General features: G+C 37.8%; 1 protein-coding gene across 2 annotated transcripts in view; it reads left to right on the forward strand.

Annotated features, from left to right (window-relative positions):
- The window catches only part of Nubp2 (NUBP iron-sulfur cluster assembly factor 2), a 35,693-nt gene that overhangs the window by 8,957 nt on the left and 1,557 nt on the right, over nucleotides 1–25,179 (forward strand). Inside the window, exons 1-6 of one of the 2 annotated variants that reach the window (XM_083110817.1) lie at nucleotides 4,597–4,619; nucleotides 5,818–5,930; nucleotides 12,653–12,741; nucleotides 17,745–17,854; nucleotides 18,847–18,958; nucleotides 20,355–20,508. In XM_083110817.1, coding sequence (XP_082966943.1) covers nucleotides 5,820–5,930; nucleotides 12,653–12,741; nucleotides 17,745–17,854; nucleotides 18,847–18,958; nucleotides 20,355–20,508 — 576 coding nt within the window. In that variant the 5' untranslated portion in view covers nucleotides 4,597–4,619; nucleotides 5,818–5,819. Of the gene's footprint in view, nucleotides 1–4,596; nucleotides 4,620–5,817; nucleotides 5,931–12,652; nucleotides 12,742–17,744; nucleotides 17,855–18,846; nucleotides 18,959–20,354; nucleotides 20,509–25,179 lie in introns of those variants that run through there. The other variant, XM_083110816.1, reaches the window with a different exon arrangement.

Below are 25,179 nucleotides of genomic sequence, written 5' to 3' on the forward strand. Positions count from 1 at the left end.
CCAGGGAGGGACAAGCAAGGTATTTTTCCAGGGGGTAAACGAGGCATGTTATCCCGTGTTAGTGCCTCCCCCTCAAAGAACACCACTTGAGTTTGAAATTATCACGTTCCTACATCCCCATTATAATATTTAATGTAAATTATTGTGACTGAAATCAACTTATTTGTCTGAAGTAATATATACTTTTAGGATAACATTCATTTTCCGGAAAGGGGGACGGGTGGCAGCCATCATACTTACCCGTAGAGGTACAATATAACCAGAATAGAAATAGATTTTGGGTTGGGATAAAATACAACCATCTAAAAATAGTAATGCAATAATAGTAATAATAATATTTATTATTATTATGTCCTAGCACAATTGAGTAGCGTTTGGCATAATTTCACGGTTCCAACAGCACTTTTCATAGCTGAGTGGAGTTCCACGTGCTCCATTCAACCTCTCCTCTCCATGCCCAAGACCAGGAAACGCATTTTTGAGAAGGCCCTTTGTGGTTCCATAGGAACAGTTTATTCAGTTTATTAAGGAAACCTCCCGAGAAATCAATAGGCCTGGCAACACTGACTCTGACCACGCTAAAGGTTCCTTCCCCAAACCCGTGAGCACGTTGTGGTTCTGCGTAAGTTCTTTCCCTGTGGTTCCACTATACTTGTAAGGTAACAGCTATTTAGACCATAGTGCCCCATACTATTCTCAGTATGGTTACTAAGAAAATTCACATTGAATTGATGTAAACATAGTCGGCACTTTCCTTTGCAATTTAAGTTGGTGAGAGTTATTTTCTTGACATGAAAGCCATTGATTACTAAAAAAAGTTTCAGTCTGAATGGCCCTTAGACGCACATGCACAAATCATACAAACCTCAAAAGATATTATGTAACTCCTGCAGACTAGTTTCTAAAGAAAAGTCACTTGTTACTATTCCATGAATTTTAGCACCCACTGCAATTTGAAATCTTCCAGGTTTAGTGACTTCTCGCTAAAGTTTGCAACTATGTAGTGCTGACCTTTTCGAGTCCCCTTAGACATGCCTTCTATATGCTGTACTCGGGTGCCGAATGTAAGAAGTATTGCCGCTTACCTCAGGGTTCGCACAACGAAGTGAACATCTTCAGGGTATAATGACCAACAGCCTCTTAGCTGTCAGTTTTATACAACACGCACAGCAATTGTGTTCAAACCCCTCTGTTGAACACCATTGGAGTCAGTGTTACCAACTATCTAGGAAAGTTATCAAACGTGAAAGAAGCCATGTCAGAGTAAATTGTGTGTATACACTCGAACTACAGTGATCAGAACGCTACATTTTAAAAGTAGCTACGCTACAGCTACAGCTACTTTTCCAAAATGTAGCTTCGCTACAGCTACAGCTACATTTTCCAAGAAGTAGCTCACTACGCTACTCCTGTTCGCTACTTTTCCGCTACTTTTGCATAAAAAAAATTAACAACCACATGGATATTTCTAAGAAGACCCTAGTATGATAGTTGTACTTACTGGAAATTAGATTCTGTTATTTATTATCATGATTCCCGTAATTTTGATAGCAGTGTTACTTCAGTTGCTTATTTTCAATATAGTGTTTCAGAATAACATACTTATGTAAGCGGCAGATCAATTCAAATTTGATATATGAGTATTGCAATTACGATGACACAAAATTAATGATTACAACTATACACAAATAAAATTTGGTAGAATTATTTACATTTATATATCAACATATTTTCCTTGAGAATAAATATTCAGTTAAGTCACATAGTGGTTCGAAACCAGTCTTGATTTGCGTATCTGTACATAAAGTGGACTCCAAATAAAAACTAGGAAAGATGCCCGGAGTGTGGGGATCCTCCTGCTTCTCCATTCCCCACACTGCTCATCGTCTTTCATCATTCTTCCTCATTCTCACATTAGCCAAAAGTGGCAGAAAGCAACTCTAGAATATTGATTGACTTTTTGTTTTAGGTCCACTATGCACAGTAAGGCTAATCGGGACTGGACCTACGTTTAAAGTGTGATCCGAACCACTATGTGCCTCCACCAGGTATCGAACCTGGGACCCCTTGACTGTAGATAAGATAATTACTAAATAAAACATTGATCTTCATTGTCATGATTAGTAAAAGTAACAGAAAATCTAAAGGGAAATATATTGAGAAAACTGATGTGTAAATCCGAGAGTTCTGTTAACATACTGAGCCATTGATTGCTGGCACTATTGCTGTCATTCTAGAGGAAAATGGATCGCTCCTTTTTGCACTGCAAGTTGTGTTTTACACGGTAATTAATGACATTTTGCTGCCTCTTATACTAGGGATATCCACAATATATGTTCCGGGGTGGCGCAAACGAGGTATTTTTTTTCAGGGGTGCCACAAATGAGGCATTTCACCAAAATCTAAAAAAAAAAGTAGCTGTTAGCTGGAATATATTCATATATGTCAGTTAGTTATATTAGAATTATTAAGATACTAATGAAATAAATTATGCAGATACCTATACTGGGATATCAAGATATTTATAATCTACGTTGTCGATATTTCCATGTAATAGACTTTGTCTTTATGAACCTCCTGCAAAAGTAAGCGTTATTGTCGATTTTTTTAATGCTGTTGCCACATTCAAAATTTACCTAAGAATGCTGAGAAGAAATGTAGCTGTAGCGAAATTTTCGCTACAACTACAGGAATTTTGTAGCTTCGCTACCGCTACAACTACAATTTTCAAAATGTAGTGCTGCTACAGCTATAAATTTTGTAGCTAGCTACAGTAGTGCTGATACAAGTAGCGCGCTACTTTCGACCACTGCTCGAACATCAAACAAAGTATTTTTTCAAATAAATATATGTTTGTTTGTGTGCATTTAATATGTAAGTAATTTAAAACATATGCATGAGTGTTCATGTGCTCATGCGAGCAATATCAGGCAACATGCATGTACAATTCTAAGTTCATTGCCTATCAACCTGTTAAAGTACCTAGTTGTGGATGTATACACTGGACTCTTTTCAATTCAAACTCCAAGGGACACAAAACGAATCCAAAATTCAAATTAACAAAAATATGTATCATTAAACTAGATTTCAAGGGTATTAAACTTCTGTCAAATAATTTGAATTAAAGGGAGAGCACAGCTATGAACATGAATATATTGTTTTTAGCTATAAGCTACTTAAACTGTGTGGATGCAGGTTAAACAGCAAGAGCAAGGAATCAGGTGAAAGCAGGGCTGGCTTGATAGCTCATTTGGTAGAATAATGCACAGTATGCCAGAGTACCGGTTTCAAGTCCTGGTTGAGCCTTCATTTTTGCTGAAATTTCTACATAGTACATCTCTGGTCGAGGACAGAGTTCCCAGTGGGGATCCACAAAAATTCTCTACCAATAAACTAATTAATCACTTCCTCACATGTTACATTCACCTGAAGATGAATGTCATCCCACACAAGTGAACAAAATGGATGAAAGCACATTGTTCACTCACCTTAAGTGTTTCAAATGCTACTAATGCCAGCCTGCACCATGAACACACAATGAGTCAAATGATGCTCACAACTGTCTCTAACAAGCTTCATGAATGTCTTTTAACGCAACTCTCATATTTCTCTGTTTCCATTTCTATAATAATAAAAGAAGGAGACATTATAACTTGGATGCACCCCACATAAAAAAAAATGCATTTGAACATAAATGAGATTTTGCCTAGAGCACTTCTATAAGCTCCATCTAGTTTGCTGTATTTTTTGGCTCCCTATGCATTGACTTGCCTAGTTGGTTGGAAAGTGCAACACTGAGTTATCTACTTCACTTATTTGGTGTCTGCATCATTTGCTATGCACTATAGCAGTGTACAATATTGATTATAGTCACATGGTACGTGATAACCAATCAGTGAGTGTTGAAAGCAGCAGGCAGAAATTTATTAAATCTTCTGGACTTGAACACTGCCAATTCTTGCATTCAGCATCTATTTGGTTGATCCTTGCACTAGACCTAATGTCAAAAAGTGCAGTGACTAGATGAGGCTATTAACATGGTCATGAACATATGTAACATACTGTTTTTTTAGTATGATTCCTATTGACTACAATTCACTTTTGCCAACATTCTGAAAGATTGTGAAAACCACTTGCGAAGAAGGTTTCTGATTGGCCACACATCCAACCAATGTGCACATTGGACTTGAATCTCTGACTGCCAAAATAATATTTCAATGGTCCGAACAAATACAGTGGAACCTTGATTTTCCGTTCCTGGATTTTATATTTTCCCACACAATACATTCAACCTTGTTGGTGCTAACATTGCAAAATGTTTTATAAATCCATGATTATAAGTTTTTCCAGCTTGGCCCCCTGAAAAACACAAAATTGAGGTTCCACTGTAATGGTTCTCGGGAGCTAAGTTAGTACAACAAGGTTAAACAACATCCTACTTAAATTTTGTAATTGCTAGCCGTGCTTATGCTATGGTGTGAGGACATGCATTGTCGTGAAGGAAAACAACAGAATCCTGACATTTGTTCCGCTTGAAGGAGATTGCTACCCTCAGCTTTCAGTGAGAAGTTGTCTATGATATGGTGCATCAATATTTTTTGACTGATGAAATAATTCAGGTACAGTGTAGCCTTTGAATAAATGGATCAATTCTTGCAAAATTCTCAGAAGCCACATATGTTCTTGACCACCAGGGATGAAGTCCAGTCTCCACATGATCTCATCCTTTGTGGTCATCCACGTACCCTTGCCTAGGGCACACATTCATCCTTCAACTATAATTTAAGCCTGGTATAAATGCCAGGTGAAGAAACATCATCATTATAATAAACTGGTGTAAGTTGGTACTTGTCATAATATGATACAGCATGCATCTTTCCAAACATTGTTTCCTGCATTCCTTGAACTATATTCTCTTCAATATTTTCTAAATTTTCATAATTGAAATTAGATTGTACAATTTTGGTCTCTGAACAGCTACCTCTTAAAGTATATGAACCAAAATTGTAATCCAGCAAATAAAAACTGCATCTCATGCACATAAACATTCTTAATACTTCATACAGCTCAACCAATACGAGAAGAACAATGGTAAACTAAAGTGGACAGTCATTTTTTTTTATCCCTCAGTGCCCCCACATTGCCACATGTATAACTTCCCTCACCTTGCTTCATTGTCAAAAACTTAAATATTACATCTCTAATTTTGCTGCATACAGTTTTCCCCTTCATGATGTTACAAACGCTGAATAAAGGTGATGGCAATGTGTTTAAGGAAGCTGCTTATTTTGGAAATGCAAGGGTAGATTATATGATAAACAACTGCTTGCATGGTCCACGCTCCCTCCACTCATTTAAGGTTGAAAATTTGATGACGGTGCCAGAAGGTTTTTCTCATTTTGGTCAAGCTATGTATAAATAACACCACTCATGTTTTAAACATCATTATTATTGTAATTTTTCTTCAAGCATTCAGAAATTCTTCATCATTTTATCATTATTAGAATTATTCATCTGTTTGCATGTAATTCAGTATCATTCATTTTGGGAAATACATTGTAAATATATCATTTGTTAATATTTATCAAACTACTTGCGTTTTTATAATTATTGTTCAAGTACCGCTATTAAGCATTTAATCAGGTTTTTTGCTTATTGGTTCTTACCAACAGAGGATTAGTTAATCAATTAGATCTCTCATAAATGTACACTATTTATTATTAGACCATAAAAGAAAGTTAAATTAACCCTAATTTGTATTCACTCTTTTTTTTTCTTGCATTTCAAGTTTTGAATAAATTACTTTCTACTTTTCAGCCATGTTGACTGGAGTGAAGCATGTTGTTCTGGTGCTGTCTGGGAAGGGAGGTGTTGGAAAGTCAACTGTTAGTACGCAGCTTGCACTAGCCCTTAAGCACGCTGGTTTCAAGGTATGATGTTCTCTTAACAATCTGACTCCTTTGTGTTATGTCAGGAATGCAAAAAAAATAATGAATGTCTCTTGAACATTCATCTCTAAACATACAAAGTACAGAGGACATTTTTTTTTGTCTCATTTTGATGTGCTGAATCCTAGAGGTTATAATATGCCATGGAATTAGTATTTTTCACTAATACGAACTCACAAGCCATAACTCCCTGTGCCTGTGTGGAAATCCTGGAAAAGTCAGGGAATTTAAATTTTCAGAAAAAGTCAGGGAAGTTTGCTGTGTTTCTGGAAATATCAATATTTTGTGTGGAAGTGTACTATAAATTGGTTCTTGCACAAAGAAAAAGGACAAGCAAGAAATTTTAAGTGTGTTGTAGAGAAACTATGCTACTGCTAGAGTTGACGAGCTGTATCTTTGCGGGTGGCCTTGGCTACTCCGCGCAGAGTGTGAGAGAGATACGATTATGTAGTTGCCACCTACTCGCCCTTTGTGTGGTCGACAGCAAGGACAGAACACTAGGATAATAACGCGCAGCCGGTAGCTCCTCCCCCTTGCTACTGCGCAGCCGGGCTTGGGCAGGGTTCACCCGCAAAGATACAGCTCGTCAACTCTAGTGAGTATTACCGGTAGTTACAGTAGAAATTGTGCGTTAACTACTTGACACGCACCTTCTGCCTTTAGGGCTTTATGTTAGTCAGTTACAACCTTTTTATCGGACTTCTCAAAGGCTTCTAAGGGTTAGTAGGACCAAGCCCTTGCAAGGTCTTGGTGCAGGATTTATTTTTAATTATCACCTATGTAGGTTTGAAATGAAAGATCTTTAAGACCTTTTATCCGAAGATTTATTTAAACTTCCGATGTTATACAAACACTTTTCCAAACAGACAATTCACCTGGTACAACTTGTAGGCCTGAACCTATTAGTTGTACCGAAGTTTATAACCCTGGTCTTTTTGATGATGCATTAGAACACGTTATTCAGAGTTGGGTTTGTGGAATATCTGCCAAATGGAGCACAAGTACACCAGCCAATCCGAAGATTGAAGCAAGATATTACCCAACGTCCCCTGAACCATCAGCCTTTCGGCGACCAGGAGAATGTCCCGTAGGCTTACAAAAGTCTAGCTCTTTTATATCATAATTTTGTTTACAATTTACCATGGTTACTACATAGTTGTTTTATATTTCCATAGTTTCAGCATTTTTTCCTGATTTAATTTAAACAATTCATTACCTATTGTAACATTAACAATAACACATTTTTAAAGAAAAGATTCCAACATAGATTAATGCAATACAGATTGAACAGTTTTGTGCTTGAAAAAGCATGTGTTGACAGGGGCAACACATACTCTAGGAAAAGGGGGTCTTATTTTCAACTTTTTCTACTAGATATCTACTGCAGTAAGTAATATTGGCATTTACCATTTTCTTGTTGCAATTGTTGGTTTGTGTTTGGTACATATTAGGATAAATACACATATTACTAAATTTTACTATAATTACGTGTTATTTATACTATAATTGAGATTTTTTTAATTTAAAAAAATGTTTATCATCAGTCAATGCTTTATTACATAAAAGCTCACCCCTATCTCCTGTCATTTTGTTCAGTTTTCTGTCTTGTTATTGCTTCGTTTAGTGGGTTTCTAAGTGTGTGGTTTAGTTAAAATGTACTGTCTTGTAAAAATGCGTAAATACATGAATTGCCCTAATGACTTCATCTGGAAAATTTTGCCTCTTCCTCTGGGAAACCTGAGAAAGTCAGGGAATTTTATTTTTATGAAATTGTAGACACCCTGTGTATGTATCAACATGCACTCTATTTTATACATTATGCATCAACACGTAGAGAGATTTCAGAACAATGTGACACCCAGGGGTGGCTAAACATAAATTTTTTACCTGGGCGAGGTGGATTTTTGGTACCCCCTAACTTTTTACCCTGGTCTGCAGGGGTGGATTTATAAAATTTGTCCCCCAAGGCTATCCTTTGTTTTGTCCCATGCTGACATTATTATTATTATCATTAACTATTTTGTTATCATGGTACTTCACTTCCACTAATTACATGTTCTGTATTAATAACATTTGTAAACTTTAAAATACACACACACATCTGATTAAGAATTATTCAATAAACTTCAATAAGACAATATACTTAGATTTAACAAGAGAACACTCACTTAAGCTGCAAAACTGTTTCCTTCTGACTTTCATGGCAGCCAACTGATGAATGAGAGACTCAGAGTCAATTTTGTGCAGGATATCAACATTTGCTGTGAAGGATGTCAAAGTAGAACGTCTGCTATCTGATATGGAATTTCTGAGGGCAGTTTTAATGTCTTAGAGAACTGCCATATCGGACGGTGGCCTGTTGGGTATCAGCCTTCCGACAAGGACATCATAGTGTGGAAGATGTGCCACATGCAGGTCATCCTGCACTCAAGGAGCATCCTCCACACTATGATATCCTTGTCGGAAGGCTGCTGTCTGATTTGGCAAGGCTTCAATGCCACAGGCTGCTCGGAGATGCGCATGGCATTCTGTTGCATTTCTGCCATGCACTACCTCAATCCGCACCCTGCTCTCTCTTCAAAAGCATCGCATTAGAGCTGTCAGATTTCACATCACTTTGTCTGTTGGCACGCACTGCACTAGCAACAATAAGTGTGTTATACAGCTATGCCTTCCCTCTAGATGTGCTGGGAACAGTAACAACCTCTCTTAATCACAGGATGTGATGAATAGACCCCAGATTTTTATGTAACATCAAAGTACAAAATCTGTACATAAATATGTAACAATAATTGATAATATATGTATTTAAATATATATTATCAATAGGATATGTAGCTAAATATGTAGTATCAAAGACTCTGTAATATTGATAGTAATCGAGTATCCAAGCAATTTTAAGAATTACTAGATATTTATTTTATTTGAACATAAGTTGTTCAAATTATAATTTGTATCAAATTTATAAACTCAAGAATGCACAGCAATTGTACATTTTTAAGAAAATAATTTTGTCAAGTATTAATTACTTTTCACATCGCAAATTATTGCATAATATGTAAATATGTAAGAGAGCTCTTTGTGACTTTCAAAACAAATTGTAAAAAAAAAAAAAAGCATCTGCAGAAAGAACAATCAAATGAATATACTTTTGTACGTTCTGTATACATATTCTGTAACTCACTACGTACTCTTATTCACTGATGCCAAGTTTCTAGGTGCTTTGCCTGAACCTAAAAACAAAATGAAAATATGCAAATAGAAGGAGGGGGAGGGGAGAAACTCAAGCATCTTTCGATAAATAAGAGTTCCCGCAATTTTTTTGTCTTCACTAAAGACCAAAAAAAATCAGCCTGACCTTCGACTTAGCAGTCAATTTAAGTCACCATAAGCACTATGCATCTCATTGATTAGAAAATATGACATTACATGAGGTACAAATTTTCTTCATCATGTTTCAGAGATGAAAAATATAGGAAATACGATCAAGATAGGGGAAATAATACCGAAACATACAGGGTTATTATAAATGATGGACCCATTTTCAAAATGTCATAGGTAGGGAAGTGCAGATCCAAATTGAACAAGCTATATACTAATGGAAAGAGGAAGATTCAAAGTTTCTGGCGGGCTGCGGCCGGCAGGCTGTGGTGGTTGCGGAAGCAGCCGGTAGAGTTCGCGAGAGGACCGTCTCTGTCAGTTGTGAGCGAGATGGCGACCTTGGAGCACAAGGTTTTCTACATGCTTGAGTTCGCGAAAAGTGAGTCACAAATTGCAGTGCACCGGGCATTCCGTACCAAATTCGGTTGCAAACCACCAACTGAACGATCTGCGTAACCAGATCACTGCTGCTGTGCACTCGGTAACAGCAGATATGCTTACGCATGTGTGGAACGAGTTTGGCTACCGCGTCGATGTTTGCCGTGCAGCCAATGGTGGCCACATTGAACATTTATAACAGTTACAAACATTGTGGTAACAAACTTTGAACCTTCCTCTTTCCATTGGTATATAGTAGGGATGGCCAGATCCGGATCCTGGCGGATCCAAAATCCGGATCCGGTTGGTTCCGGATCCTAAAATTTTTCAGATCCGGAATTTTCAGATCCGGATCCGGATCCAGAACTTTCGGATCCGGATCCGCGGATCCAGAATTTTCAGATCCGGATCTAGATCCAGAACTTTCGGATCTGGATCCGGATCCGCAGATCCGGAATTTTCAGATCCGGAACCGGATCCGGTACTTTCGGATCCGGATCCAGAACTTTCAGATCCGGATCCAAAACTTTCGGATCCGGTACTTTTGAATCCGGATCCGGAATTTTCGGATCCGGATCCGTTTTGCCATCCCACATGCGCTTCTTTGGAAAGTAAGAATGTGCTTATAACATATTGTTACCTGCTAATATACATATATATATAATATACATACAAACATATATATATAGTGTGTGTGCGCGCGTGCACGATTTGTAATTAATTAATACACTTACTAGGGAGGTCTAAGTCTCCCCCTCCGATTTCCATGAAACTTGGCAGATGTATAGAGGCCCCCCCCTCAAATGTCAAGATGAGGAGAAATTGAAGTGGGGATCTGACCTCGAAACCACGTAAATATGGCATAGGAAGAAACAGGGGGCATAGGGCCTCTCTATACACCTGTCAAATTTCATGGGAATCGGAGGGGGACAGGGGTCAGATCCTTACTTCAATTTGTCCTCATCTTGACATTTGAGGGGATTTTGCCCCCTGAAACAGTTTTTAGCTCAAACAAAAAAAACACGTAATTCTTCCTTCGGGCCCCTCTATACACCTGCCACGTTTCATGGAAATCGGAGGGAAACACAGGGGTCAGATTCCCACTTCAATTTGTACTCATCTTAACATTTGAGAGGAGGTTGCCCCCTAGAACAAATTTTTTGCCGAAACAAAAAAACACGTATTTCTTCATTTGGGCCCGTTTATACACACACCTGCCAAGTTTCATGGAAATCTGAGGGGGACACAGGGGTCAGATCCCCACTTCAATTTGTCCTCATCTTGACAATTCAGTGGGTTTCGCCCTGTAAAACCGTTTTTTTAGCTGAAACAAAAAAAAACACGTATTTCTTCCTTTGGGCCCCACTATACACCTGCCAAGTTTCATGGAAATCGGAGGGGGACACATAAATCAAATGCCCACTTAAATTTGTCCTCATATTGACATTTGAGGGGGGGTTGCCCCCTAAAACCGTTTTTTAGCCGAAACAAAAAAAACACGTATTTCTTCATTTGGGCCCGTTTATACACACACCTACCAAGTATCATGGAAATCGGAGGGGGACACAGGGGTCCGATCCTCACTTCAATTTGTCCTCATCTTGACATTTGAGGGGGTTTTGCCCCCTAAAACCGTTTTTTAGCTGAAACAAAAAAACACCTAATTCTTCCTTTGGGCCCCACTATACTGCCAAGTTTCATGGAAATCGGAGGGGGACACTTAGATAACCTCCCTTGTTATTCTTACACTTTGTAATTATTTAACACTGCATATATTATAATGTTTTATTTTAATTTGTAAAACTGTAACTGTAGAACAATTGTATAATTTTTGTATAACATTTCTATCTTGTTATATGTGTTAAAGGTTTCATCCTGGAATGGAATGTCTCACATTTATGTGTGTTTTCATTTCCAATACATTCGAATGAATACATATTCGTTTCAATGGCATTTACAAAATCACTTCGGACATTTGTGCACGAGTGTGTTAGCCGATGCGTAGCAAAGTATTTTAGGAACAACACTTGAAAAAAATTCTTGTAGGACTAAGGTGTGGTAATATTATAATGGGATTGAGATACGAAACTCTCGGATCCGGATCCAGATCCGAAACTTTCAGACCCGGATCTGGATCCGGATCCGAATGGATCCGGATTTTTCGGATCCGGATCCGTTTGGCCATCCCTAGTATATAGCTTGTTCAATTTGGATTTGTACCTCAATAAATATGATGTTTTGAAAATGGGTCCATCATATATAATAACCCTGTATTGTTTTATGTAAAGTAAATAAGCAAATATGTAAAATATGTAATATCGTGGCAAATATGTGAAAAATATGTAACCTAAAACTTACGCAAAATCATGTCACTTATATAATTCGTTAACATTTTCCTGTACAAGGTATGTATCTAGAAAGGAATAGAATATGTAATTACATACAAATCCGAGCTCTGGTGATGAGTGTGTTGCCACTACTTTCTTCCCAACCTTCGTATTAACCAACACACTATGGGGAAGAAGCTATATCTTCATCATCTGGACCAGAGAAGGGTGTTGTTATGATTAGGGTTCAGCAGTGGATGACAAATCCTTTTTTTTTTTTTTTTTTTTTTTTAGGTCATTTTTCAGTCATTTTTGCAGTTTTTACTGCATTTTCTTCATTTTTTATTCTTTTTTCTCCTCACTTGTTGTTTTGTGAATTTTAAATGCATTTCCTAGCATAACTTACATAGTATTTAAATTTCCTGACGGCAAGTTCGCTATTAATTGAAAATCCAGTCAATGGAAAAGTACAATATTAATTTAACGGAAATGTTTGGCGATGCATTAAATAATTTATTCTTCCTCCAGAGGTTCCCTTGATGGCCACTATTATCACCTTAATCTGTGGTTTTAAAGTAAAATTAACCACAATGTTTAAAAAATATTTAATCCTTTTAGGTTGGTTTGCTTGATGTGGACCTGTGTGGACCAAGTGTTCCATATCTTCTAAAATTGGAAGGCAAGGATGTCCACCAGTGTCCTGAGGGGTGAGTATCAAAAATTTTGCTGTACTTTTATAGGTATGAATTAAAGATAGGGCAAAAAACTACCATAACCCCCCCAAAAAGTGAGAATGGAAATGACAAAAGAAATAATAACACCATTAAGCCTTGTTTCCATGATTATGAAAAACTAAATATGCTGACCAAGGCAGTAATTTATTTTATTAAAAACATAAACTAAAACGTAACGTTTCAACCTTCTAGCAAGGTCTTCATCAGACTCTGTATCAAGTACTTGCTAGAAGGTTGAAACGTTACGTTTTAGTTTATGTTTTTAATAAAATAAATTACTGCCTTGGTCAGCATATTTAGTTTTTGACAAAAGAAAGTACTATTAAAATGTTATTGTCAGTAATGCTTGTGCCTTATTTAATTTCCATTGCACTCAATTTCATGTAAATTTTACAACTTCAAACTCTTCCAGCAGCTCAGTTGCAAACACAAAGTATTCTGCTTTGAACTGGTATATGAAGAGCCAATACATCCAAATAAATAAGTCCCTAACATTACCCAAAAACTAGTCTTTCTCTGGCCATACACAACTGAACATAGCCCAAGACACCTAACAGAATAGTAGTCTGCCTATTTGCCTAAACATGACCATGAATATGAGCAATTGCTTATTATAATTACATTTTTATTGAAAGAAGTATCACCAGTGTTGACAACCAACAACAAATTAAACAAACTAATGTTTTTGTTTGTAACTTTGAGGTGAAGGACGCAATGGAACGTGTCTTCTGAGATCTGCAAACAGCACAAAAGTCCTATTTTTATTAATATGACACATTATTATGCAAACATTGTGTACTCGGGAAGTGCTAGAAAATGAACAGGTACATTTCCTTCCTGTTGTAATGACCCATAATTCCATAGCTTAATATAACTTCCGAACAATAATTTTAGCAGTGAGGTTTATTGAGTATTTTGAAAGGGAAAATATGTTCCCTTTTTAAAATATTATTATGTTCTATCCTCTTTTCAAGAATTGGCCTTTTTTTCACAGCACAACTGAGCCTATGTGGTGATTAACTTTTATCCATGGGGTGTAACCTTACTTCCACATAATACACCCTGAACTGCTTTTTACAGTCTAGCGAAGCTCTGGCATCTGTACCCATGATCAGTATGGACTTGGACCCCAGCAGGCATAGCTTGTGAGTTGCCAGGTGATGATGGAAGGAAACACTCATACCTGCCAAGCTGGTGTTGCTTGGAGGAGTAGCAAAGGTGTTGACTGACATGAACCATGGACTTGTGTTGCATCCTGCCCATATGTGTTTGTGATTATCCCTGCATCTATTTCATTTTATCACCATTGATCCTCATCACAATTAGCCAAAAGTGACAGAAATGTGAAGTCAAATAAATCAATTCATTCATTCAATATTTACCCTTATCCCCTTCCCTGCAAGGATACTAATGTTCTATATGAAATGTATTAAAATGTCGGTTCCCTCCTTTATAGGAGCATGCTTCGCCACTGTTACATAGTGTTCAGTGTGTGTTCTAAAGTTAAACTATAAGTTTCTGAGAGATTTTAAAGTCTGATAAAGTGTATATGTTTGGTTCTAGGCTGGCGATCCCTTTGGGAGTTGTTTTAGCAAATTTTCAGTATTGTCAAATAGCGTAACTTCATAAAAGGCTTCTCTTCCATTGGCATTTTTGTGTAAAAATCATCTTTAAGAAAGTGTGGGTGAGAAACTCATTTTCTCCTGCAGCCTAAATTAATGGTAGTTACTATCAGTGAATATAAGCACAACATTTTATCAGTAAAATTGGCAGTAATGTGATCTGATACTTCCATAAGTAGCCCCTATTATAGTGCAAAAATCTTGATTAGGGCTGAGCTGATACTGATACTGATGTATCATCATCAGCCGATACCGGCAGTATCGGCATCAGTGAGTATTGCTTGATTTTCTTTACCAAAGATTTTCAGTGGCTAGAAAAGTGGGAAAAAGCAACAGCTCGTCTGAACATTTGTCCTTTTTAGACGTTCGTTCGCCCTTCCTTGTGACAGATTGGGAGACCAGCACAGGAAGTTCCATAGATTTTCCTAGTAACACTGGATAAACTCCTATCCTCCTGGGAACATTCAACAATACTCCATACACATCGGAGAAATTAAGTACTAATTAATTTATGTATAATTACGAATTGACCTATAATTATACAGGGTGAACACAAACTCTAGGGACAAACTTCAGGAGGTGATTCCTGACAGGTAAAGGAACAAAGAAGTTCATATCAACATATGTGCGGAAACGCATATTTGCCAAGGTAGATGGCACTGAAGAATGACATCATCTTCTCATAACAACACTCACAGTGTGCTTTTTTGTGTTGGAGATTGTGTGATTGGAGCTACATTGAAGCACCATGGTCCGTTATTCATACCAGGAACAAGCCGAGATGGTCTTCGTATACGGTCAAACATGAAACGGTCGAGAGGCCCACCAGCATGATGTAAATCAAGCGACGGTGTTGTGTATCCTGTATGAAAACCGCTACTATTCCTATCACCTGCAACGTGTGCAGCGATTATCCAGCGGAATTTCCTCCAAGGGAACGGTTTTGTTGCTGGTTTTTGCAACAGGCCACCACCATATTGGGATTTCTGTTGTCAGTCCTCTTCAACGTTGAAGCAACCTTTGGTAGAGATGCCATCGTCAACCTACACAATCGTCATCTGTGGGCTACAGCCAATCCTCGGGAAATCTCATCAGCAACGGTTCAGCATCAATGTATGGGCACGGATTATTGGCGACTACCTACTTTGAGCATTTGTTCTTCCACAATGTCTTAACGGACAGATGTATCTGGATTTCCTGCAGAACACTCTGCCTCATTTGCTTCAGAATGTGCCTCTGGCAATACGACAAGTAATGTGGCTCATGCATGATGGAGCTCCAGCTCACTTTCGCATTATTGTTCGTGAACACCTCAACAACATCTTTCCCAGAAGATGGATCGGACGAGGAGGGCCTGTGGCATGGCCCGCTCTATCACCGAACTTAAACCCCCTCGATTTATTTGGGGGGGCATCCGAAAAGTGTTGTGTATGTTGAGCCACTTCCTCATGTGCAGACCCTTGAACAGTGTGTCCGTGTAGCCTGTGACGCTATTCGGGTACAGGCTGGAACATTCGAACGAGTGAGGCAATCCATGATGCGACGTGTGGACGCTTACATTGCAACCCATGGAGGCCACTTTGAGCACCTGTTGTAACATGGATGAAAGTCATGCCATGTAATGTGTACCGGTACTAATTGCTTTATTGCAGACTCACCGTCCATTTCTGGACATATGTTGATATGAACTTTTTTGTTCCTTTACCTGTCAGGAATCACCTCCTGAAGTTTGTCCCTATAGTTTCTGTTCACCCTGTATTAACGTATTAAATAGGAACACTTTTATTATTATATTTTCGAGACACTTGGCTCAGACTGGCTCCCCAAATTACGAGGGATGATCGGAAAAAAAGGTTACAAACCATATAACTTTTGTTTTATTCACTGTAACGTAACGAAAATTTATGTGTAAATTAATAACATGTTTGTCGTGTTGCGAGTTTGAGGACTTCGGATTCTGACCATGTATACCCGAGAAGCGGACATTTAAAATGGTGACTCGTCTAGAAAATTGGTCAAGAGAAGTGAGGGCAGTGGTGCGGTTCCTGTGGCCAAAAGCACTACAGCTGCTGCCATTCATAGGCAGATTGTAGAGGTATATGGGGAGGGGACAATTTCAAGGCAACATGTAGCGAAGTGGTGTCGTGCCTTCAAAGAAGAACGGACCAGTATTGTTAATGACAACCCTGGACACAGCGGTAGGCCAAGTACCTCAACCACTGACGTGAACTGTGCTCTTGTGGATGAGTGTATTCGTGAGGACAGAAGAAGAACATTACGCTCAATATCAGCTGAGCTGGGACTACCATTTAGTTGGCTGGCCACCATTATCTGACATGTGATGATGTCGAAAGAGCTGCCTCACGGTGGCTACGAGAATTTGACGCGGATTTCTGTGTAACCGGTATGGAAAACCTCATCTACCGTTGTGACAAATGCTTGAACAAAAAAGGTGATTACATCGAGGACTAGTGTTGAGTGCCCTCCATCATCAGGTGTGTTGATCTTCCAGCTATGTCTAACACATACGCCATAATAGGCTTTGTAACCTTTTTTTTCGATCATCCCTCGTATATTTCTAGATACGTGCCTAGTGATATGTCAAGTTAGTATGACTCTGTAACTAGCCTTTGTTATTTTATACTGGAATTATACAAGTATCGGTAGGAATCGGTCATGGTATTGGTATCAGCAAATGGTGGTATTGGCTCAGCTCGAATCCTGACCTTTCACAAAAAAGAATGAACTTGGAATGATCTTTACATTCAGTGTGTCATTAGACAATGTGCATTTTAGCTGTCAATGTATACTGATTAGTTTGAGTCGTAAAACACTGCATATGAATGATGGTAGAATTTAGTTTCATTATGTGGGACATGAAAAATATTTTGCCAAGAAATGTTAAAAAACAATTTATAGAATTATTTTATAATTCTATAAGAATGCATTCCGCTAACAATTATCTATCTCCAGTAAATATGAGGAAACACAAAAATGTGCTTAGGAATGTCAAACCCAAATTATCTATAATAAAGATACTTTTTAATTCCACAAATATACCCTTTAAACTGAATTATTCTATTCATAATATTTATAACAACTTACCTATTATTTATATTTCTATGGAATATTTGTACAAAAAAATCTGCCCTGGAAATTTGGATAATGTATCCAAGAAAAGCTGGAAATCTACGTTAAATTTGTTTGAGAGATAGAGTAACCAACCTGAACTTTTTTTTTTTTTGGAGAGAGAGAGAGTGGCTAATGTTTACATCTGGGTCTGTCTAAGAATATTTAGTTATTTTAAATTGTAACTGCAAAGTGTTTTGTAAGTATGTGCTTACTCTGTTGCAGCTGGGTTCCTGTGTATGCCGACCAAGAGCAGAAGCTGGCTGTTATGTCTATTGGATTTCTTCTTAAGAACAGAAACGATGCTGTTATTTGGCGGGGACCAAAGAAGACTGGTATGAAAATTTTATTATAGTCACAAAACAATGCTAAAGTTATTCCCCGTCCATTATTTAATGCCATGAAATCATACACTGGTATGTGGGCCTCATACATTCTATATATCCACTTTAGTTGGGATAATGTGATCAGCACCAGGTGCTCATTGATTGGAGGCTGTGTGAGCCCTAGAGCTGATTTGTACAGGGACATTGTAACCCAGGAATTACAGCTGGGTCTCCCATAAGGTGGCCAGGTAGATGTAAAGATATTGTCTTTATTAAGTACAGTGGGATCCATGAGTATTACCATGCAAATTGTTCATAACTCTTTTTTTTCTTCTTACATCCTGTGTTTTTAAGCGACTTGTTTTGAGTTTTCTCTTAATATTTGAAGCTCTTATTGGGTCAAATAAAGTGTACAAACATGGTGATGGACAATTTGCACAGTAATACTCATGGATCCCACTGTACATGCATTTTGTCCTCTAGAGCTGCTTGGTATTGGTACATGCAATATTGGTTAGTTCTGTTTCTGGTGAAGGATTTGTGCAGTTCAAGTTGTATTTGAATGATCTCTTAAAAGTCTGGACTTTTGTTGTAGTCAATACTATTGTTTTCAAGATCTTAGATTGCGTTATGTAAGCCAGCCTTCCTACTATATAATATAATCTTCTTTTGATACGTGGCATGAAATTATCATACTTTCAGTATGGAGTTAATTTTGATGTACATTAGTATGTTCAGATAGAGAGAGTCTGTATGTTAATGTAGTTTTTATGAGGTATATGTTTGAAGTTGTTTTTTTAATGTGAGAAGTTAGTTTTTGATAACTAAGTTTCAAATTAAAATTCAAAGTTCATACATACTCATTTATGGTATAAGATTATTGTAATGCAGCTGTAGAGAGAATTTGTGTGAAAGCATAACCTACTTTTTGCTATGCACATACAGATTTGCACTTGAATTGTAATTATATAACTAAGAATATTTTTTAAAAATCTTTCCAGCGATGATAAAGCAGTTTCTAACTGATGTCTATTGGCAAGACATTGACTATTTGATCATCGACACACCACCAGGAACATCAGATGAACACATCACAGTGATGGAAAATGTTCGGTAATACAAAGTTTTATAAACAATATTTTTTTTTTAGAATGTTCGTAACACTTGTTTTACTATCACCACAGAATTTTATCATCATTCATGAGAATACTTGTGTCTAATGGCATAATGAGGGATGCAGGGAGAAGGGGTGATCTTTTTGGATGGCACGTAAATGTCAGCTTCTCTTCCATGTAGTGGCTATACGCTGGTAACTGCATTCTTGCTGGCACGTGGAACACCAGTCAGTATAATCCTTGTGGGATTTGTGTTTTGTGTCACGTCAACGTATGTTTGTGATTGTGTCTCCATCCATCTCATCTAATCACCATTCGTCCTTGTCATCACAATTTGCCACAAATGGCATGATGGAGGGGTATTTTAAATTTTCTCAATAGTATGTACAGGGTGCTCTCCCTTAGGGAACATTTAGACTGGAATGATAAAGAACACATGCCACTTGGAAACAAACCTTCAGAATACATACAGCCTTTCACACTTTAGTGACACAATGAGCTAGACATGTCACTTGTCATTTTCGTGTCATGCATGCTTTTTTTACAGACTTGAAGGGCCTGTGTTGCTTATCATTTCTCACTTTGGCGTGATGCCCCACATAGTGCGTCACATTTTGTTTGTCATGTTGGTCTGAAAGTTCCCTAACAGCTGTATCTTTTATCAAAGATATGATAATTGCAGGCTTTATTTTCTACAAGAAAGTGATCTCTATTAGTTTCCGAAAAAAATAACTCTTAACAAACCAATCAGTCAGATTCTGTCAAGTCTATATAGATAAAATTTCAATCCATATAGAGTATCTGTCTGGCTTGCTTGATCATTTCAGGTATGACTCATTGCACCAAACTCCAACACCTTCTTGGTGGCTGATGCTGCTCCGCTCCCAAGATCCACATTGACTCCTCATGTGTCTAGGAGGTCGACCAGGGTTAAAGTGCCCCCTGATATTTAAAGTTATCTTCCTAGAGGAAGAAAAAGTAAATGACTGTTGCTATGCTATAGTCTGTGCAAACAAGATGGAATGTAGTTTCGTTAAAATGTAGAGTTTTACGTTGTTTTCGAGTTTCCCGAATAAATGCAGTTTATCTTGTGCAAAAAAAATGCTTTCGTGGTTAGGTTTAAATTTCTTAGCATACATACGTTACATTTAGTCTAACAACAAAAGAATTTAGCCCAACGTCAAAAAACAAAATATGGTGGTTGATCAAGGTGTTTGGGTTTGGTTCAATAAGCAAGACCCGATGATTTCAGATACATCCATGAATATCTGTTGCTTCAATTCTCCCAGGTGAACCTGGGATTGCACCCAGGACTGGTTTGGCGAATCACAAGTTTGGATTTACATGCTGTGCTATCACACGTGTTCAGTAACATTTCTTTATTTTTATTTCAGGACCCTTAACTGTGATGGGGCCGTCTTAGTGACAACCCCACAGGCAGTTGCTGTGGAGGATGTACGAAAAGAAGTGACCTTTTGCAAAAAGACAGGAATTCCAATTTTGGGTATTGTTGAAAATATGAGTGGTTATGTCTGCCCAAATTGCACTGTAAGTAAACATTGATGATACTAGTTTGTAATGTTTTTTAACCAGTCGTGTCTACCGATAGGGTATCCCTTGAATTTTGTGGGATTTATAGCTGCTGGGAATTAAATATGGATTACACTGGTCGACATTTTTTCAAAAGTTGAACGATGTTTTGAAATGAATAGGTGACTCTGAAAGGATTTTTCATGCTGAATTCAAATTTGAAAACCGTTTTGCTCCATCACGTCACAATTTTTCACAAATCGTGAAAACTGAATAGCATATATATATTATGGTATTATTGGGATCATTTGAGGTTTATATAATCATATTACAGACACATAGAATAAATAATTTTTGCAAATATAGTAATCAGTGGGACATATATTGAGATTGTAAAATCTATATTATGTACTATATTCATGTACATTTTCATTTACACATGTCTAGTAAGAGATATAACATAGTGCATTTCGAATTACTGAGACTCAGGATCAAACTTCATTCTTTTTGACTTTCTGCCTTCCCCGACACCCGAAGTAGGAACATCTCTTTTTAACATCCAACAAAAATCTGCCATCATGGAAACATTCCATCGTCCCTGGTATCTCCGTTCCATCTCTGCTATGTCCTTGTGAAATCTTTCCCCGTGCTCCTCGCTGAAGTGTCCGAGATTACTCGGAAAGAAATCTAGATGTGAGTTAAGGAAATGCAATTTGAGGCTCATTTTACAACCAAGTTTACATAAATTCGTTAGCAGATTTTTCACAAAATGTTCATAGTTAACGTGTTTTTCATTGCCCAGAAAATGGGCAACCACCATTTTGAAACTTACCCAGGCATCCCTTTCCGTAGCAGTCATTATTTCTTCAAAATCTGCATCCAACATCAGTTTCCGTATCTGAGGGCCAACAAAAATACCCTCTTTGAGCTTACCCTCAGTGACGGATGGAAATTTCCTGGCAATGTATTTAAAGCATTCGCCGTCTTTGTCTAACGCTTTCACAAACTGTTTCATTATCCCTAACTTAATATGCAACGGAGGAAGCAGTATTTTAGATGACTGAATTAATTGCCGTTGTGTCACATTCTTCTTGCCTGGAGAGAGAGATTCTCTACTTGGCCACGTTTTCACTATCCAATGATTCTCCCTGTCCCGACTGTCCCATTCGCACAAGAAGCAGGGGAATTTTGTGTTCCCAGCCTGGAGACCCAACAACAAATCTATCACTTTGAAATCTCCACAGACAGACCAACCATGTTCATCATATTTCACTTTCAGTAGCATGAACCTCAAAGTTTCATAAGTTTCCTTAAGCGACACAGAATATGCAACTGGAATTGATGGGAACACATTACAGTTATTGAACAGAACACCCTTCAGACTAGTCTGTGATGCATCAATGAAAAGTCTCCATTCACTTACATTGTAAGAAATACCATACAATTCTATGACTTTCCTTATGTTGTTACAATAAACAAGGTTTTCGTCTTCAGTAAAGTATGGGAGTAGCTCTGTCTCTCGATGCCTGTACCATGAGAAATGTGTTCCTGGAGACAACAGGTTTTTCTTACTCAGTCGGGAACCAAGAAGTTGGGCACTCTCCTTTGGTAAATTTAGTTCTCTTACGAGATCATTCAGTTCATGTTGTGTAAAAGGTTGCGGAGTGCCTGTACTTGTACCAGGACAGAAATCGTCACTGTCATCATAGTGTGCACGTTCAACTTCAGTGTCACTTGAAGTGCTGCAATTATCACTACTCATACGTGGTACAGGTACAGGTACATCTGGCCCATGAGGCACGGGCCTAATGGCCGATTGTATGTTGTTGAGATAGCTCACAGTGCTCTTGTTCTTAGCACTGAAACCGCTAACATCTATAGCACAGAAATAGCAGTCATCAATGTGATTTTTTGGTTCCCGCCATACCATTGGTATTCCAAATGGCAATGCTTTCCTCTTGCCACACTTCCACAATCGCAAAGCTTCCACACATGTTTTGCAAACTTCATGCGGGGCCCAGTTTTTGTCCTGATCACCTACTTTAACACCAAAATATTCGTGGTAAGCAGACCTCACAAATGTGGTGATACGTTGTCTTTGCCTCTTCACTACATAGCTTCCACAAATGTAACAGAATACATGGGGCGAGTTCAAACACTTCCTGGACGACGACGACATTGTCTCTCGACACAACACAGCACGAACTATCGACAATGACGAAAACTTTATCAAATATTTTGCATTCCCTACTGCTATTTACATATAACAGTTGGGCTGAAAAGTTCGTAGGCTGACTCATAGATGGCGTTACTAGAATTAAATCCATGTGATTTTTACTTAGTACTAACCTTCAAAAGATACGTGTATAAATTTCACAGCTGCCGGATAATTAGTTCGTGAGATATAGCATTGTGAGTGAAGCAGCTTTTGTTATTGTGAAAAAATGGATAAAAAATAATTTCGTGTGTTAATAAAGCATTGCTTTTTGGCGAAAAAAATACTGTTGAAGCCAAGGCTTGGCTTGATAAACATTATTCGGACTCTGCACCAGGAAAATCAACCGTTGAGAAGTGGTTTGCTAAATTTAAACGAGGCGAAATGAGCATCGAAGACGATGCACGCAGTGGACGCCCCAAAGAGGCTGTTACCGACGAAAACATCAAAAAAGTCCACAAAATAATTTTAAATGATCGTAAAGTGAAGTTGATCGAGATAGCTGAGACTTTAAAAATATCAAAGGAACGTGTTGGACATATTGTGCATGAATATTTGAACATGCGAAAGCTGTGTGCAAAATGGGTGCCGCGCGTGCTCACAATCGATCAAAAGCAACAACGTTTTGATGATTCGGAGCAATGTTTAGCGATATTCAACCGTAATAAAATTGCTTCCCCATCCACCATATTCTCCAGATCTGGCCCCCAGTGACTTTTTGCTGTTTGCAGACCTTAAAAGAATGCTCGCTGGAAAGAAATTTAGCACTGATGAAGAGGTAATCGCTGAAACTGAGGCCTATTTTGAGGCTAAAGAGAAATCGTACTATAAAAATGGCATCGAAAAATTGTATGACCGCTATAATCGTTGTATCGCCCTCGAAGGCAACTATATTGAATAATAAAATCGAATTTTGTCAAAAAAATATTTTTTACTATGTTAGCCTACGAACTTTTCAGCCCAACTGTTATAATATCTACAATACACTTAACTAAGGTTTTCGGATCACGTAACCTTATACACGGTAAATAAATTAAAAACTGTACTATTTGCATTAGTTGGTATCGAATAACAAAACTTAGAAACAAATTTATTGAATCATTCATTGTTACTAGGCGTCTTCAGCAATTTTGTTAATCATATAATGTAATAAGAGGTGCACTGCCATCTATCGGGAATATTATTAACTTCTAATTTCTGGGCAGGAATTACGATTTATACAACAATGAAGATTTCTAAATAACTGAGGGTGATACAACAAAAACAAGGTCACTTCTGAAATCAGCATCAAATGTAGTTTCAGAAACCACAATTAGTTTCCAAACATCAGAACCCATGTCGACCAGTGTTATTCGTGAAGTTTGTTTATGAACATGAAAAATTTGCTAAACCAAGAGTTCTTGTTAAACAGTTGTAATGAAGTATTCACAAACGTGACCTGTTCATTGAGCTTCCTCATAGATTAATGGTTACCACCTTTGGTATGAGTGGTCCCAAGTTAAGTTGCTGGTGTGTGCTCCAAAATTTCAGTATTGACGCAGCACTGAGAGAACAATTGGAAGATACCTGATGACAATAGTAGTGGACTTCAGTCTGAAAAGCCAGCAAAGTATGTCGATGGGAATCGGATGTGCTGACCATGCATCATCCAATGATGCACACAAAGAGCTGTAGGCTGTAGGCAGGGGGCCGACTTGTCAAAATTATTGGGGGACCTCTGATCACTGAAATAAATGAATGATTGACTCACTCCCTCCCTTTTTTAAAAATAAAAATTACATCTTCGTATAGCAGTTTTTAAGCAGCTATTATATTCCTCATGCAAATTAAATGTAACATGAAAAACCTTTGTGTGTCTGCTCATTTGTTTTTTTAGATAACAATTAACATTTTTATTTAAAAGTAGGCTATGTATTTACATTAGGGATGGGCCGATATGAAATTTTGGCCGATACCGATAAAGTACCGATATAAAATTTACCGATACCGATAACCGATATTCTACCGATCCGATATAAAATTAGAAATGGTATTTGAAGAACCTGAAAGTTTCATTGACCTCCTTAATAAATGTGTGTTTCGAGGTGACTGCAGTACAAAAGAAATTGCATATTCAGACATTTATTTTTTAGAAAGTAGGGTATGGAGACTATACATAAAAATTACAACAAAATGGCAGAATTTTGCACTAAATTATAAGATATTTATCGATATATCGGATCGGTAAAATAATCGGTAATTTTACCGATAAACCGATACACCGATATGCCTATATCGGCCGATACCGATAGAGTACCGATTAATCGGTCCCATCCCTAATTTACATTAAGAGGCCAACATAACAGTTTTATGCCGGCCTCGGTAGCCGAGTGTGTTGGGTGGTCGGCTCAACTCGCTTTGATCCGGAGGTCTTGGGTTCGAGTCCCGGCGAGGGCATGGGTGTGTTTTAATGTCCGCAACAGACTTGTAAAGAT

This window comes from Lepisma saccharinum, chromosome 24 (assembly GCF_977018435.1).
Source record: "Lepisma saccharinum chromosome 24, izLepSacc3.1, whole genome shotgun sequence".
Taxonomy (NCBI): domain Eukaryota; kingdom Metazoa; phylum Arthropoda; class Insecta; order Zygentoma; family Lepismatidae; genus Lepisma; species Lepisma saccharinum.